This window comes from Phallusia mammillata, chromosome 4 (genome assembly GCF_965637545.1).
Source record: "Phallusia mammillata chromosome 4, kaPhaMamm4.hap1.1, whole genome shotgun sequence".
Lineage (NCBI taxonomy): Eukaryota > Metazoa > Chordata > Ascidiacea > Phlebobranchia > Ascidiidae > Phallusia > Phallusia mammillata.
Window position 1 is genome coordinate 18,892,774 of NC_137255.1, and position 17,783 is coordinate 18,910,556.

Below are 17,783 nucleotides of genomic sequence, written 5' to 3' on the forward strand. Positions count from 1 at the left end.
CATCATTGTTTATGTAATAGTAGGAGGTGCAATGTATAAGGGATTACAACTATCACAAATAATGAGGTACAATTATACTTTTCTTATTGTATTAGTCATTACAAAGGTGCTCAGCTTAAAAGGAACTGTTAAAAAAAACTTTTGTATATTGATGTTGCTTGAGATTGGCATATTGCTGCCTGAGATGTAATTTGGCACAAACGCAACATAACTTTTTATTAAATTAAACAGTTAATAAATTAATGTCTTTTTTACTATTCACTGTTATCAACACTAAATACCAGCAACAAAGCTATGTTGGCAAGAACATTTAATCAAGATTAAAACAAAAAACATGGTACAAGTTCTTAATAATAAACAATAAATGTGGAAAATCTCTTTAAACAATTAAACGGCTAACAGTTTTGCAGTTTTGGTTTATCACTTCAAGTCCAAAACATGTACATTGTATGTTTTGGTCTATGTTTGTGACATGCAAGTAATGATAAATGCTAATTGACATAGAAAAAACAATTATATGACAGTTTCCTTTTCTTGATCTTCTTCTTTCTCTTGACTGGTGGTTGATAAAGCTTGTAATTCTGGTGACGAGTTGACCTTTTCCTCGTCGTCAAGTTGTTTCTTCTTCTCTTCTCCAATTACAAAACGATATAATGCTATTATGAAGCAGAGTGACAATATTTTTACAGCAACAAGCAATCCACCAAAACTTGTGCGAAAACTGTCAGCATCATACAGCTGCAAATATTTGGAACATAAGTGAGTCAAAATTGTGCAAACAGTTTTGCATGTAGGTGCAAGAAGTTTAAAATTTATTCAAAATAACCTCATCAATGTTTCACTCTCTACTTAGCCTGTTACTAATTCTTAATGTGTGTGGGGTTTCTCTATGTGACACTTACTCACCCGACAATATGATCGTTCACTGCAAGTTTGCTGCGTCCATAACAAACAAGTTTGGTCAATCGCATAGCCAAACACAATAGGAGCAGGTATCCAACCGAGCAAACGATAAACAAAAAATGCCACACTAAGTCCAAAAGACTTCTCTTTTGGCCCCAGGGTTCTAAACAAAATTGTTTTAATAAGTTGTCTGCAAAAGTTAAGCGCACTGTGAAATAGTTACCTCATTACCAACATCATTAAAGGAGTGGCAGCTAAACCGGCAACGAAATTTGTGAGCGATGTGACGCCAATTACAACCCACGCCAGCCCTTCACACTTGCTTTCGTAACATTTGCCGACCGTTACAACTTGCTCGTGAGGAGATTGTGCAACGCATGAACATAAGGTGTAGTTCTGGACACACGGATATTATTGAATATATATGAGCAAACTAATTCAGATAACTTACTTGAGCATTGCTGCTTTCGTCGTAAACGGAATCACTACAGCCAGCTATACATGGCGATTGGTATGTTATTTGACCTGGTCCGCACACTGGCGTGTAAACATCAGGATTGCAATTGCAAGCAGAATTACATTCAGCTGTGGTTGTACCTTTTGAGGTTTCATAATCACTGCCGTACATATTGTTTTTATTAAAACGTTGTTGTTTCTCTCTGTCAAAAACTTACCTATTTGGATACGGCACGGTCAAACCTGCGAAGTCGTTGGGGCCACATCCAATCACTATTAGAGCAGCGAAAGCGACCAGGGTAACTACGTACGTTGCAAGAACCAACCGTATGTTAGCCATCACTCCCAACTTGAACCGCTTAATTGCTAGTGCTCCCAACATTGTACCAACCACCAGAAAGGGGAAATTGACTGCCCCTAAAATAAGAGAAAAATTTAAATCTTTCGGATTCGAAGATGTCGAAGACCGAGAGACGTACCCACTAGAAAGCTTGCTTCAGCGGCCGTCTTACCGAATCCCACTTCCAGATATTTCACCATGAAAGTTACAACGCCAGATATCTTAAAGCATTCGCAGATCCACGATCCAACTAACAGAAGATATTTCGGATTGTATAGCAACTTTTTTGTTGCGATGAGAAACCCACTGCATTTGAAAAAAATAATTTTAACAATTTAAAATTATAGTGTTAAAGTAATGAGAGTAGTACTGGGAATTGGGAGTAGTTATTTGTTTGCATTTGGTTCCGAGTCTTTTAAGTCCGTATGCACAAGGTTAAAAAGCAATAATACACATTAACATAAAGTTTTTTAAACGTGTTATGTTTTATTACACACCTCCAGTCATTTACAGCCTGATCTTGCTTGTAGCTATCTTTAAAATCTATTTCACCTTCTTGTATTTCCTCGTCAGAAAGACCCTTCTACAGAAAACAGTGTTATCTTTGTTGAATTGCTGCTTAACCAAAGAGGATTATGAAAGTTCGAAATATTTAAAATTGTAAAGGCTTTTAAAACCTCTTGTTTCTCTGTTTCTTTGGTCATGGTTTTCGGGTAAAACCAAACGGGCAAACTGGAGACGAGCATCGCCGCGGCAGCGATATAGAACCCGAGCCACCAAGCTCCGACCCAACCTGGATGGTGGGGATCAATCGTGATCGAATCTTGGCAAAAAATTAAAATTAACAAATGTGAGAGTTACTGCTACAAATTTGAAATGTGTTGATGGTTGTGACCAGCACGTCATTGCGAATGGCCTACAAATGAATAAATTGTTTTATTGACGTTTTTTAGAACGCCTTGAAGCGAACTCAGCGAATTTGATTTGATTGCTAATTTAAGTTTCAGTAAAACTGCTTGGATTTGTTTAAAAAGGTTGTGAACATTCACTGAAACCTGCTCGGTTTTCGGTTTCTCTTGCTCAAGGCATGTTTTTTTTCAATGGAAAACCCTACAAGTCATGAAACACTATCTTAAACGTTGTTACTCTCTGCGAAGTAAAGAATGACGGTAATAAGACACAAAATGGTGGTAAAACAAACCCGTTTACCTTCATTCACCCATCCAATATCAACATATATCTTAAGAACAGCGGCCCCTCCAACGAAGCCTACAATCGGCCCCACCAATGCGATGGTCTGTATAATTCCTGAAATTTAACACGTTAAATCGCGTCACATGAAGGGTTGAAAACGTTCAATATGTGTAAAACATAAGTTATAACATCCTTCGCGGTGTGTATTAACACAGTTTTGCAAGCTTACTCAGCATGTTGTCTCACGGCTGGCTTGAACGAAACCATGACACAGCACTTTGAGTATGAAAGCCTACACTTCGTTTTGTTTTTTTACTTCAACTCAATGTGAATTAAGTTTTAAAAGCTTTTTGCATTTCTAACTTGCATTTTTGTCTGATCATGAATGTGTGAACGTAGTTGTTTCGACAGCATATTATTTATACTAGCAATAAAACCTTTTTGGCCAATAAAATTCTAACACCTGTCACGTATATATATTTTATATATATGGCCTGCATTGAAAGTTTTATTGTCGACAAATTGTTATGATACGCCTGCGGTTGTTTTGCAAAAACCTTACCAATATAAGCTGCGGCATTGTGTGATGACGCGTGGTCGTCAACGTACGCAAAACCTAATGGAAAAAGCGGTGCGTCCCCAACCCCAGCGAGCATCACTCCAATTACTATTAAAATGTACAAGTTTGACGAGGATGCGGCGTCGGTATCGTCAGCATCACATTTTTCCTCAGTTATCGCAGTGGTAGGAGAACTAAAACAAAGTTTGAAACTCGTTACCTTACATTCGGAGTTCACTGGATGATGATACAGATTATATATAATGAAGCTGCTTGTTGGTGAAAAACCGAATTATATTTGAATTGGAAGTCATTAAAAATGTGCTCACAACCACGAGACTAAGCTATATGATAACTTACTGCAAATCGCATGTAATCGATTGGCGTTGATCGGAACCTTGGTAACTTGTATTAATGGATATGTCATCAAACTTGTAGCGACCGCCAATGAACTGCGGTAATCCACATAACAAATACCCCGCCGTTATCACCAAACATCCTATGCCGATCATTCGAGGTCTAAATAACACGAAAAGTTAACAAGCACACGGTAAAAGAACGCCTGCTTCAGTTGCATGTGAAGTGGGACTGACCTGTTAAAGCGTTGTCCGAAATACCCGACAAACAACATTACGCTGAGATTACCTATTTGCGCACTGGTCGCAATTAGGGCAGAGGTCGTGCTGGAAAGTTGGAACCTTCGTTCGATTGTTGTCAACACACTTTTCGTGTACGCACCCGCAAATATCTAAAAAATAACATTAAACTGGAGATAAATGTATTTGATATTGCTTATGCTTCGTGCATGTATATTTGTGCACATATATAAGCCGTCAGTATGGTGAACCGATTGTTAAAAACATACTGCCAAACAAAACCCCACTTTTGCAGCAAAATTTAAACAAATTTAAAGCACGATAAAGTAGGATCTAAATCCAAAGGTTAAAAAATTTACCTTTACGAATCCAAGCAATCCAACCCATACTGCAAATGTCCGGACAGAAACGCAACAACTTCTAAATTTCATGGTATGTGTGAGCTGTGGTGCGTCGATATAGTTTGACAAAACTTGACCAAGCCTAACAGTTCTGCAAATTTATGGTCTGATCTGCAAAAAAATACAGGTGTGTGCAAACGTAAATAAATATTTTTTATACAAACAGATTGCATTTCCAGTACATTGCACTATCCAGACACTCGGTTAAAAATTAATTGCAGAAAATATGGTTAACATGTCTATCTCGAACAATGCGAAGTAACCCAATCTTTCAAAGGCTGTCTAACTCATTTGCCAAATTTGATCAAGCATTCGTGATACACTGCATACATCCACGTCTTAGTGTGTCTTGAGACTAATAAAACACCACACCTTGGGCACCTTCTCTCTTATAAGTGACCATTGTTACGAAACGTATAAACGCGTTGATTTGAATCGGGTACAGCGAGCGCCGACAAGGGAAACACTATAACAAATAATAATTTCTCTTTCTTCTAAATAGTGCTGACTTTAGTAAAAGTTTGCGATATTTAACACCATTTAAAATCGCCATGTCACTCTGACGTGTGATTACAAATTGAACAGCAATGCTTATCTTTCGACAGCAGTAACTCAGGTCGCGTTCCACAGCAGAAATTTATTTGTTTGGTGAAAAATGCTTACGACGACCAACATGTGACGTAGAAGCAAACGCTTGCTTAACTGCCGCAAGAATCTGCTTATTTGTCAACATGTTTACCAGGTAGCAACCAACAGTATATAAGTTGCGTGGAAGTTTGTAATGCATGGTAGGGATAGGCTATACTTCTGCAAATAGTTCATCAACATTTGTTTGTTAAGCTTTCGTTTTGTTGGCATAAAAATTCGTCAATACCATTTATATTAAGTTTGGGCCACATAAAAAGTCTAGAAACCACTGTCCTAAAACTACCTCAACACCAAAAAAAATTAAAAAAAATGACTGATGTACGATTGGCTGCAGGTCACTCTTAATTCGTAACGCACTAAATTAATTTTATATTGTAATGTACAAAAATCAAGACGTTTAAAGGGCAAGTTTGGACAAAGAAAAAATGCCCCGCTAAACATGTTTTTTAAAGTGAAAAAACAACAGAAAACTCATGTTGGATATTAAATAACAGTTTCTATGTCCTTTTCTCTGTCGTCTCTGTTGAGAGGTTGTTGTTCGTCAAGATTCTTATCTTGTTCAATTTGCTTTTTATTTGTTGCTTTGTGACAAAGCACCCGGTACAGGTATATCATGACGACCGTCGATACAAACTTGATACCAATCATAAAGCCACCGAAACACCATCGGTACAAATCGTTGTCAAAAAGCTGAAGAAGCAAAAAGGCAACGTAAGTTAGATTTTTACTAAATCGGGACAAGTTTCGTCAAATCACCCTGCAATAAGCACGGCCGCTGCACTCTGCTTCAGTCCAAAACAAACAAGTTTCATCGATAGCAAACCCGACAAGTATTGGTGCAGGAATCCATCCAACCAAGCGGCAGATGAAGAATGAAACTCCAATACCAAACGACTTTTCCTCTGGCTTTAAAGATCTTATTGCATCGAAAAATGACTGTTTAGTCGTTGTTTATTACTCAGATAATGTTTGTACGGAAGAGTTGTGCTTACCTCATGAGGAGGACAAACAGTGGAGTCGTAGCCATCCCGGCTATTAAGCTAGTAAACGCCTTAAGTGCTATTACTACGTCGGCAAGATTTTCACATTTGCTGGTGTAACAGAGACCAATGGACACCACCTGTTCTTCTGGTGCATTTGATACACACGAACACGATGAGTAATTCTAAAAGCAAATGAAGGTTAATACGATACGTTTACTGATGCATATTTTAAAGTTTTGTTGAAACAAACCGCTATGCTGTCTCCTTCGTAAACCGAATCGGAACACCCGGCAAAACAAGGTGATACGTAGGAAATTTGCCCAGGTCCGCAAACCGGCGTGTAAACGTTTTGGTCACAGTCGCATGGCGCATTACAATCATTGACCGGTGTTTTTTTCAGAGTGTCTGTTTCACTGCTTTAAAGGTAGTTGTAAGAGGAAAAGTGAAGCGTGTTTGCATTGAATGGACACTTGCCTGTTTGGATATGGAACGGTCAATCCTGCCATGTCAATAGATCCACAACCGATAAATAGGAAACCAATAAAGGCTATGAGGCTGGTGATATACATAACCAGAACCAGACGCACTATGGCAACCTGACCGAGTTTCCACCGCTTAATCGCAAAACTTCCCAAAATGGTTCCAAGTACCAGCAATGGAAGATTGGCAACACCTGTAACACATACAGTGTAGTAAAAACACTGGTGTTAAGTTCTGTCAACCACAAAATCAAGGTTTCTACGTTATATTTCAACACCCACTAAATAGTCAGTACAGAAACATACCGATAAGAAAACTACTTTCTGCTGCTGATTTTCCAAACGCCACTTCAAGGTATTTTACCATAAAAGTTGACACAGAGGAGATTTTAAACCATTCGCAAACCCAAGAAGCCACCACCAGCATAAATCGCTTGTTGGTGAAAAGTTTTTTCAAAGCTGTCCAGAATTCGCTGCAAAAAAGTTGTTTTGACCTTACAAAAAATTCAACAAGATTTTGATACGTAAGTTATATCTTTGTTTTATCCGCAGCACTTAAAATAAGTATAATCGCAAATCCAACCCTTGGAAGAAAGTCAATGATGTGGTCATTTAAATCATTTGAAACCAAACAAAATGTTCGTACCTTGCTTCTTTACTGATAATGTTTTGTTTGTGCGATGCTTTAAGATCGGACTTTTCGTCGCTTTCCTGGATTACTTGTGACTGAACTTCTTCATCCTTTCAAAAGCAGGTTTTATCAATCGAAATTATGATGCTACATCGGTGGCGTGACCAGAAATAATTTTGGCAGGGGGACACAAATTAGGGGAAAGTCTAAAAATTTTGGGACTTCGTGCAAGTCATTTTAAAACACCAAGTTATGGAACCAAAATGTGCATTTAAAAAATTGCTGTGGGTGTATTGGGTTTACCCTTCTCCTTTCTGTATTAACTCGCCTTCTATGAAATAACCTTTTAGTTATTGTACCAATTATCTTGGAAAAATTTGTATATTCAACGTAAATAAACATCAGCTTGCTTAAACCAGTGGTCAGCAACCGCCGGTCCGCGGCCGGGTACCGGTCCGCAAGGGGTTCGTTACCGGGCCGTATAATTTTTCAGGTTAAATGGTATAAAAAATTGCCCCTGTATCCCAGGGATCATAAACTAAGTTAAGCGTTCTTATTTGCAAATATTTGTAGTTTTTTGAAGACCGGTCCGCGATAAAATTTTAGTTTCAAAAACGGTCCGCAGTGCAAAAAAGGTTGCCGACCCCTGGCTTAAACGATCGATAAAAGAACGCACGTTGCCTACTTAATATTAAAACAGTGGCAATGAAACAAAGGTAACACAAGTATAAACTATTAAAAGATTAACCTAAATCGGTCGTTGATTTTTTTAAGCATAAGAAAATATCCTATCACAAACAAGAGCAAAACCTTTGGCACACTCAAACTGATCGTTGCATTACGGTCAAGGTATGTTGCATAAACCTTTGACCTGCATAATCTGAAAGGGAGGATTGTGCACTCCTTATCGCTGTTGAACATGACTGCAAATGACGTTTTAGTTTGTAACTTTTGTTGACTCAGAAGTGTCAGCTTAAAATCCGTGCGTATAGACATGCAACTAAGACGCAAATGCAAAAACAAGAAACTATTTGAATGCTAACAGCTTTGGACTGAAAGCTTGTAAATGTGCTTTCACATTAAAAAACGAGTTTGGGCTTAGTATTGGGGTTTCCGGTTTTTGGTATCGCGCTGGTTCACCTTGTCTTTTTCTACTTCTTTTTCCATCTCCCTTGGATAGAACCACACGGGAAAACTTGAGAAAATCATTACACCCGCAGCAATAAGGTATCCTAGCCACCATGCACCGACCCATGCTGGATGACGGGGGTTAATCGTAATTGTTTCTATAAAGAACTTTCATATTAGAATTCATATTAATTCTCTGTTTGGGACAATGAATACTTTTTATGCAAAGAAAGACCAATGTTTATCAGTTTGTAACATTATATTCATTACCTGTGTCCACCCAGCCGATGTCGACCCACATTTTCAGAAAAACGGCACCAGACACAAAACCAAGCATTGGGCCGATCAGCCCTATGGAGTTTATGATCCCTAAACATACATTTTTTCTAAAAAGAAACACACGATCTCTAAAATTACATTTTGAATTGGTCTCATCAATAGCCTATTGCTGAAACATTTTAGTCGGCACATTTATTTGTACTGTGCTACACATATGTAGGCTATAATAGCCTACCTACCTACGTACACAGCAGAGTTGTGCTCCGTTGCATGATCGTCGACGTAGGAAAAACCAAGAGGCTGAATAGCGGAACCTCCTATTCCACAGATCATGATCCCGAACATAACAAGGATGTACGTGTTTGAGACTTCTCCCGACGTAGTAGCAGTTTCGCAGTTAACTGTGCTCAAGTTTTTGTCGCTGTGATGATCGAATCATATTCTTAGAAGTTCAATACCAACAAATTATATATATTTTGTACAACATTATTTTTTCTCTATTATTAAGTATTTTCAGCTTGGATGGGCCCGCAAAATCATGATGTTTACCAAAAGTTTATTTGTAGGAATACCCTTTAGGTTGTGTGTTGTTTGTTAACATTGGAGAGAAAGGTCTCGTACTATTTTTGTAAATACGGGTATAATCCAATGCTGTGCAGAAAAAGTATATCGTCTTAAGTGCTGGAAGACAAAATGTTTTGTTACTTTGCATTGCAGGTTACGAGATCCACGCCATCTTCAGTTGTAACATTAACCGAAATATCGTCAAAATGATACCGATCGTCTACGAACTGGGGTAGTGCTGAGATCAAATAGCCGAATATCATCAAAAGACAACCGAAAGCTATAAGTCTTGGTCTATAAATACACAAATAATTACAAGTGGGTAAGTTTGTATTTGAATAAAGATATAAAATTTAAGTACGTGAAAAACAGTCGGCTTCTACATATCTCCGTTATAAGACTGTGCAAATATATGCGTACTAACAAGAAGGGTTAGACCGATACTTAGTTTCCAATCCGATAGCAGTATTATCGGACCCACCCTACTAGCAAGTTGGTTATAATAATAGATACACTAAACGTTCGAAAGCATTGTTGAGTATTTATGTTTGATCAACTCTCACCTGTGGTATCGTTGTCCGAAGTAACTTACGAACAACATAACAGTTAAGTTTCCAATTTGTGACCCTGTTGCAATCACGGCCGATATTGTGCTGGAAAGTTGAAACCTTCTCTCAATGGTGGTAAGGACGCTTTTTGTGTAAGCCCCATTATATATCTGGAATTAGTACGAAACTTGGTCAATACATATGTAACACAAAACACAGGTGAACGTCAAAAGCATTTTTATCCGGTAGTGCATGTGTACCTTTTTACTTTATTAATCGCGTTACAACTGTGGTGTTGGATTACTTCAAATATTTTGTTGTGCAAACAAGTCGAATGGGTTCAAAACAAAACGCCTCAGCCCATACCTGGGTGAACACAATCAGTCCAATCCATATTGCGAAAGTCCGCGGTGAGAAAAAGCAACTTTTGCATTCCATATCGTCTTCTGCGACACCTTTCCTAACAGCTACTGTTCTGTTCGCACTTTGAGACTGTCACCGCGGTTGCAGGTTGCTTGAATTCGACTCAAACCTAAAGGTGTCAACTAGGCATCTCCACATGATTTTGAGCGTCTTGTTGCGACGATGAAACTCGGTTAAAGATTAATTTTCGCATATTAGTGGTCGGCCATACGTATGTGTGTGCGCTGCAAATGATGCGTGGTAAATACGTTAATCTTTCGCGACCTTTGCCTCCATTTGTGACTGGACAGTTCGTTAGGCATGCTCAAAGATTTCGGCCAAGCGCTGGTATGCTATTTTGCCGTAAGACCATGTTTTCGATGATGCTGTTTCTATGCATACTTGCTTGTTCAACTGGAGTAGCCTAGTAGGCTACTATTTGCAGAATACCAAGTCTTTGTTGTTTAGTCGAACTCAAAGAACTCGTTACCAATATCATATCACAAGGCAATTGTAACATAGTATTGTTCGCTCCAGGATATTTGCGTCAGCTTTGCCTTGACCCCTGAAAGTTGGAAAACCTTCACCCCTGAAAGTTGCTTTTATTGGCTGCGGTCATCAAATTACATTTAAAGTAGCAACTTTGCAACGAAGCGAAAGTAACACTTGTAAGTTATTTGCAAGCGCGTGACTGGGTCAATTTGACAGGTGTCCAGCGTTCGACGTGCCCCTGTTTCTATGTCGTGGAACACATTTTACTGTTTTGTGCTAAAACAAAAAAATGAAGACTAGTACAGTATATTCACGATGAAAACGTTTATTTAAACTTTACTGCATAAATAAAACGCGTTCTAGGCCTACAATGCTTTTAACTTTGATAGATAGTAGTCTTAACAAACATTTTTATTTACAACTAATAACTTATTGCATCCTGCCCATTTAAATGGCAGTGTTGTCAACAAGTGTATTACAAATGGACACATACAAAACGTGTGTTTGGTTTGTTTGCATATATCTTTCTGTTATAACATAGATTTAGGTATTTGTGTATAGGGCACGGAGCGAAACAAATTTTGTGTGCTGTAGAATGCAATTATGAATATCCCAACGCCAATCCTATATTATAATCGTCAAATCTTCAGACAACGGTGTCTTTGTCCTTTGCCTCGTGACCATTAGATGCGAGAGGTTGGCTTTCCGCAATTTGCGCCTTTTCCTGTTCCTTAACCTTTTCCTCCTTTGCACTTCGACAGACTACACGATATAAATACAACATGATGCAGGTCGACACAAACTTAACAGCGATTAGAATTCCACTGTAACTTCTGCGGTACACGTCGTTGTCAAACAGCTGAAACAGAAACGTTTTTGTCAGTGAATCAAAAAAGTATAATATTGTCGGAGCCAAGTCTTCTGAAAAAAATCTGCAGTGTTTTTGGTTTTAAACCATTTGTTTACCAAATTTGTCTTGAAAGGATGTGAACGTACATTTTTCACAAGGCCGCACAAGTTTATTTACTAGTCCGCGGTAAAATTTGTCCTTACGGGTTTAATACGGCACTGACGTTGGACAGTAAGATGGTTAGAATAAACATCAGTGACCAAATGTTAAAGGTAGTAAATCAAGTTTGTATTTACCCTGCAATACGACCGACCACTGCAATCCGCCTTCGTCCAAAACAAACAAGCTTCGTCAATTGCGTAACCAACCAGGATTGGAGCGGGAATCCAACCCAACAAGCGAGCTACAAAAAAGGCGATTCCAATTCCAAATGCTTTATCAGCTGGTGTGAGTGATCTGTAGGTATAAAAGTTTATTCACAAGTGCAAGGTCAAATGAATTTGCTTCAAATAGATGGCCCTTGGACACGTTTGTTTTTGAAACATTTTTAGAACTTTTAATCGAAACATCCTCCAGAGGTTATTTTCTTGGTTTGGAGCGCCCATCTCGAGACGTTTTCAGTCGACAGTTTATGCATATGGGCAAAATCTGTCTGTTTACATTTCAAAAAATATATCGCGCAGCTTGTGTCATTCTAAGGGAATAACATGGAAAGGAATTTCCAAAGAATGTCAAACGTACGTTTTATAGATTTTTTGTCCAAGGCTTAAGCATAGGCTTAATGTTTTACCTCATAAGAAGGACAAACAGCGGCGTGGTAGAAACCCCTGCTACGAAGTTCATAAACGTTTTCATGGCAATCACAACTTCTGCCAAGCCCTCACACTTGCTCGTGTAACATCGACCAATCGAAACCACTTGTTCTTCGGGGGAATTTGAAACACATGTACAAGACGTGTAGTTCTGGAAACAACTTTATTATTCAAAACTAATTTGCATTGAAACTATAAAAGGTAACAACACTGCCAACAATAAAGTAACTGTGCAGTTGAAAACTGTTTTGCGGTGATGTAGGCCTACAGTTTCTTGAAACTTTCAAAACTTTGGACAACTCATAACTATAACATTCGATACATGCACGAAGTATCGGTTCGTCGCACAAACCAACCGTTATGCTGCCTCCCTCTTCGATCGAGTCGGAACAACCGGCAAAACAGGGGGACACATAGGAAATTTGCAATGGTCCGCATACGGGCGTGTAAACGTTCTCATCGCAGTCGCATGCAGCGTTGCACTTACTCACGGGCGTGTTCTCGAGTTTTCCTGTATCACTGTGTTGTAAAAATATATAGCAAAGCAAAGAATTCAATGATTTTGACTAACTACTGCACCATTGTACCTGGTAAGGTATGGGACAGTCAGACCAGCCATATCAATGGATTTACAGCCGATAAAGAGGAATCCAAAGTAGGCTGCCAGGGAGCAGATGTAGGCCATTAGAATCACCCTCACCATGCCAACTTTTCCCAATTTCCAACGCTTAACTATGAAACTTCCAATAACGGTTCCAAGCACCAAAAACGGAAGGTTGATAGCACCTTTGGATAAGAAACAATCATGTCACTACAGTACTTAACCTGCGTAAAACAAATAATTTTATTGCAGTATGTATAGGCACAGTAATTCGTTTTAATGATTTGTTTGATAGTAAAAACGATTTACCATGAAACAACGGCTAATTAACTGCCCATGAGCATGTCGTTTCTACAATAGCGTAAAAACACCTTTGATCACCAAACAAACCTACCGATGAGAAAGCTGCTTGCTGCCGCCGATTTGCCGAATCCCACTTCAAGGTATTTTACAATAAAAGTGGAAACGGATGAGATTTGAAACCATTCGCAAACCATTGATGATACGATCAGTACAAACCCCATGTTGTACGCCAGTTTCTTTACCGCTACCCATATTCCACTGCCAAAAAATGATTTTCAGTTATTTTTTTGTTTGACAAAATACATTAGGTATATCAGTAAATGGTAATACCACCTCAGTTCCTTCATGACAGCGTTTTGTTTGTATGCTGACTTAAAGTTCAGTTCATTTTTCTTTTCTTCAAGAACAGGTGGTTGGACCTCTTTGTTCTAAACACATCAAAGTGAAAATTCAAATGTAACTTGTATCTAGTCTTCTGGCGACTCGTTTTGACTCTACTCTAGTCGCTTGTACTGAATACCGTACTTGACTCGCCCAACCTGATTTAACCTACTAGACTCAGATGTGATACGTTGAATTAATTTGAGACTTGCTCGTGGATAAAGACTCGATCTTAATTGCCCTGTGTACGGCGAAGTTTAGTACAAATTTTTTCCGTTACTACGTTTAATATTTTTGAAAGAAGAGTAGATTTTTGTAGGATTTTCTTTTGTTTTTTTCTTTTACTTTGTATTAGGAAAAAACACTTTCGGAAGATGCAAAGCATTTTTAGGTGTGGATAAACTTCAAACGGACTAAATATCATCGGAAACTATGTCGTTGCAAACTTGCTGTAGGCCTACTAGTACAGCTTACAGTTGTGTAGATAAAGTGTAAATCACCCTACAACACGTCATATCTGTCGGTGCAATATGTTTTTTGAATGTAACGTACGCTGACTGCATAGTTGCATTTGTGTTTGAACAACTTAATGGTGGCGAAAAGGTAGCAAGTATATCCGCATATTTGATATTTTTACATGTCAACTCAGGGACAAATCCGCTCAAAACATGACTAAGTGTTTGCCGTGTGCTGATGCAGTTTAATTCAGGCGTTAAATCACATACATTTATTGATAGTAGTAGATAGTAGTGATGCACCGAAGTTTCGGTTGGCCGAAACATTTCGGCCGAATCCGCTGTTTTCCAATGTTTCGGTTTCGGCCCGAACTTTTTTGAAAATTCGGCCGAAACCGGACTTTTTTATTGCATGGAATTAAGGCCTTAAATTTCATTTACACCCATACGAAACATCATTAATTAACTATTTGTTGTATCTATGAAATACCAGCCACGTTGTCTGCAAACTATTAGCTGTTTAGCAAAGTTTACCCAGTGTGAAAGTGATTTTAGTTTGTCAAAATTGAGTTCACTCGCATCAACAACACAAGGTCCAGTTGAAACCATCCAAAAAAACGGGGATTTTAGGTTCGGCCTGATTCGGCCGAAATTATTCGGCCTCAAGGCGGGTTCGGTGCATCACTTAGTAGATAGATCTTGATCGTAACCAGCAAACTACAGTATTCTGTTTTAGGTCACACATGGGTCGTTAATGCTTTAGTATCTGGCATTTCTTTGTTATCTCGTGTTTTTAGACACAAAACATATTAGCATTTGTGTTTCAGGCTTTTATTATATGCTGTGTTTTGGTGTTGATCGTTTCGACATTTAATTCTTTCTCTCTTTTTTTTGTCACTTCATTACTATTTTACCTTATCATCATCCTTTTCTATTTCCTTTGGATAGAACCAGACAGGAAAACTACAACAGGTCATTAACAAAGCTGCGATCACAAACCCAAGCCACCAAGCTCCAACCCAAGCAGTATGACGTGGCTCAATCGTAATAGTGTCTAACAGTAAAGACACGAAATAATATCAAAGAAATGATTGATTGTATACAAGATACTTTACCTGTGTCCACCCAGCCCACATCGACCCACACTTTTAGAAAAACACCCCCCAAAACATAGCCAAGCATGGGACCAATTAACGCAATAGAGTTTATGATACCTAAAAATACACCGGTAATCATTGTCAATTATAATTTGGTTTCATTTCTTAGCCAAAAATAGGCTACACAACAATTCTTTCGCTTACCCACGTACATGGCCGAATTGTGTTGTGTTGCATGATCATCAACATACGAATAGCCAAGCGGTTGTATTGCGGAACCACCGATTCCGGTTATTAAAATCCCAACTACAATCAGTATAAAAGTATTTGTAGATGCTTTGTCTTCCGTGACAACCTCGCAGTCCACTTCTGTCACGTTTCGTCCACTGTCATGTAACAAACAAATAAAATATTTTAGCTACACTATAACGAGACTTAAAAGTAGGCGAAGTGAAAAATGTTTTTTGTTATAATAGCTACGTTAGATTGTGCATGTTGCCACTTCTGCGCCGATTTACGTTCTATATAAAATTTGCTTATATTTTAGTCCCAGTCTGAGACGATTCTGTTCATACCACTGAGCGAAGAGAAAACTGTACCCCACCTTGCACTGCAAACCACTGCGTTATTGCCATCCTCAGTGGTAATGTTAACCGAAATATCATCAAATTGGTATCGATCTCCTATGAACTGAGGCAATGCTGCCAATAAGTAACCGAATATCATCATCAGACAGCCAAGAGCAATAATTTTGGGCCTGAAATTCAAAAAGATAATTAGATTTGTTCGGATTTAACAACAAAGACCAGAAAACGTTTAGTTAATTAAGGTATCAGCTATTGATCTCTCTTTTGCCTTTTTTACTCTAATGTCGGTGCATACATCTAAAATATTTATTGGCCAAAAAACACACAGTTTTGCACCATTGCAGAGAAAAAATAAACAACAATTAGGCCATTTAATTTAACATGGCAAAACGCATCATGCAACCTGTTGTAGCGTTGCCCGAAGTAGCTCACAAACAACATCACGGTCAAATTGCCAATCTGTGCTCCAGTTGCAATAACAGCGGAAATTGTACTGGAAAGTTGATATCTTCGTTCAATGGTTGTGAGCACACTTTTGGTATAAGCGCCGCAGTAAATCTACATCGTAAAACACAATGAAAAGTGTCGCCATTCTCATATAATAGGCCTATACACTTTGGCTGTTGTTTCTTTGGCCATCATTAGGCTATATATTTTAAGGACTTTTTGAGCTTTAAAATCGTTTCAAAACATGTACCAGAATATTATACCTATGTTTAGGCTACAGGCGAACAATTAAGAAACAAACAATGAACAACAATCGCCAAAAAAAAAAAAGGAAAAACTTGCTGCAGTAGTTTAAACTAGGTATTTTAATATTTTATTTTCCTCAGTAAGAAATGCTAAAAATTTTTATCACATGCAAAAGTTTTGTTTCATTAAATAACTTTTTTCTTACCTGCGTGAAAACGATCAAACCAACCCATATTGCAAAAGTTCGTGGAGAGAAAAAGCAGCTATTAAATCCCATAACTGCACTTATACTGGATGACGACTCGACTATTGTGTTTGTATCATAAAGCCATGCACTATATTATTGAGATCAGACGCGTGAACGATCAAACCGTAAAAGTGTCGATCAAATAAATCATGCCCACCTACTTTGAATCACATTTTACTCCGAGTGGGTGCTGGTTAAACATTAATTTGCAAGTGGCCAAATGTGTTATACCATACTGTCCGTCACGGCGACAAGGAAGGAATACGACAAACGCATCATAAACGTATCGGTATGACGCAGCCAGTTACATCAGAGATGAATGTACTTTAAGCATTTCCATTCCACACTTTATACGCATCAACACTTTGGGGTATGGTAAAAAACAAAAATGCATGTTTATAACATCTTGTTTGGATTTAATCTGGCGGAACAAAGACGTTTGCGGCTTTTAAGGACCACAGATCACCGATTCGGGTGCAAACAATGCAGTAAATCGACTTATTTTCGGTAAACAATTTCCAAAAGTTTGGACCTTTAACACAGTAGGCAAAATCGTTTCGTATCGCCCAATATCAGCATAACATCGAAGGTAGATATGGTTTTATCCACAACCAAAACACCGTTTTGTCATTTCCGAAACATATTGATCGAGCCAATCACATCGCAGCCACTAAAGCGTAGTAGGCTACATTGAATATTAAACAAAATTATGCAGATACATTTCAATCCGTACAAGACAGCGATTGTCACATGTATAAACCGTGAAGAAAATATTTCCGTTTTCAATCGCCAAAATAGGTCATTTTGTAATTTCTTTTGTTAGTGGCTGCAGAAGTCTTGCATTATAGACTTCGCCAGTTTTTATTCAAAAAACTATTTTTCTACTGAGAATCCGTTATTTTTTAGTTCATATCTTCCATCCGAAATTAATCTATACTTACACAACTCCTGATGTTGTTGTGAAAGAACTAGTTTTACACTCTACATAAAATGCTAGCTATATAGCTTTAACATTTAATCCAGCTTATGGAACATAATGCACAAAGTACAACTCGAAGAACAGATTACATTACAAAAAAACCAACAGGAATGCACAGATTTTTTATCAGAAATTATACTTGTTCTGTGTTAACTTGAAAATTGGGTTTGAGAAT

At 38.2% G+C, this 17,783-nt stretch overlaps 1 protein-coding gene and 1 pseudogene across 2 annotated transcripts; both read right to left on the reverse strand.

Annotated features, from left to right (window-relative positions):
• Window positions 1-72: 72 nt before the first annotated feature.
• On the reverse strand, window positions 73-10,551 carry LOC145223573 (uncharacterized; annotated as a pseudogene). The gene is made up of 25 exons (XR_013859493.1): window positions 10,076-10,551; window positions 9,725-9,879; window positions 9,303-9,455; window positions 8,837-9,018; window positions 8,589-8,687; window positions 8,331-8,476; window positions 7,206-7,300; window positions 6,866-7,032; window positions 6,331-6,753; window positions 6,090-6,262; window positions 5,854-6,013; window positions 5,585-5,787; window positions 4,408-4,540; window positions 4,046-4,200; window positions 3,813-3,971; window positions 3,456-3,646; window positions 2,909-3,007; window positions 2,377-2,522; window positions 2,197-2,282; window positions 1,839-2,005; window positions 1,578-1,776; window positions 1,355-1,520; window positions 1,127-1,299; window positions 907-1,066; window positions 73-738 (listed from the first exon to the last, which is right to left on the reverse strand). The product of XR_013859493.1 is annotated as an uncharacterized LOC145223573 (transcript).
• Window positions 10,552-10,803: 252 nt separating this feature from the next.
• Window positions 10,804-16,659, reverse strand: LOC145223574 (solute carrier organic anion transporter family member 3A1-like). The gene is made up of 13 exons (XM_080089979.1): window positions 16,588-16,659; window positions 16,093-16,247; window positions 15,707-15,859; window positions 15,307-15,488; window positions 15,121-15,219; window positions 14,920-15,059; window positions 13,503-13,597; window positions 13,261-13,427; window positions 12,853-13,051; window positions 12,622-12,784; window positions 12,244-12,416; window positions 11,750-11,909; window positions 10,804-11,462 (listed from the first exon to the last, which is right to left on the reverse strand). Exons 1-13 carry the CDS (start codon window positions 16,657-16,659, stop codon window positions 11,250-11,252), a joined length of 1,971 nt encoding a protein of 656 aa, XP_079946105.1. The 3' UTR covers window positions 10,804-11,249.
• Window positions 16,660-17,783: the final 1,124 nt, after the last annotated feature.

Excerpts from the sequence above, each read along its gene's own strand:
- LOC145223574 (XM_080089979.1), bottom strand. The coding sequence starts at position 16,659 with ATGGGATTTAATAGCTGCTTTTTCTCTCCACGAACTTTTGCAATATGG. Across the intron at positions 15,860-16,092 it reads TTCGGGCAACGCTACAACAG|GCCCAAAATTATTGCTCTTG; the intron begins GTTGCATGATGC and ends TTTGAATTTCAG. Across the intron at positions 13,428-13,502 it reads GCTGTCATGAAGGAACTGAG|TGGAATATGGGTAGCGGTAA; the intron begins GTGGTATTACCA and ends ATTTTTTGGCAG.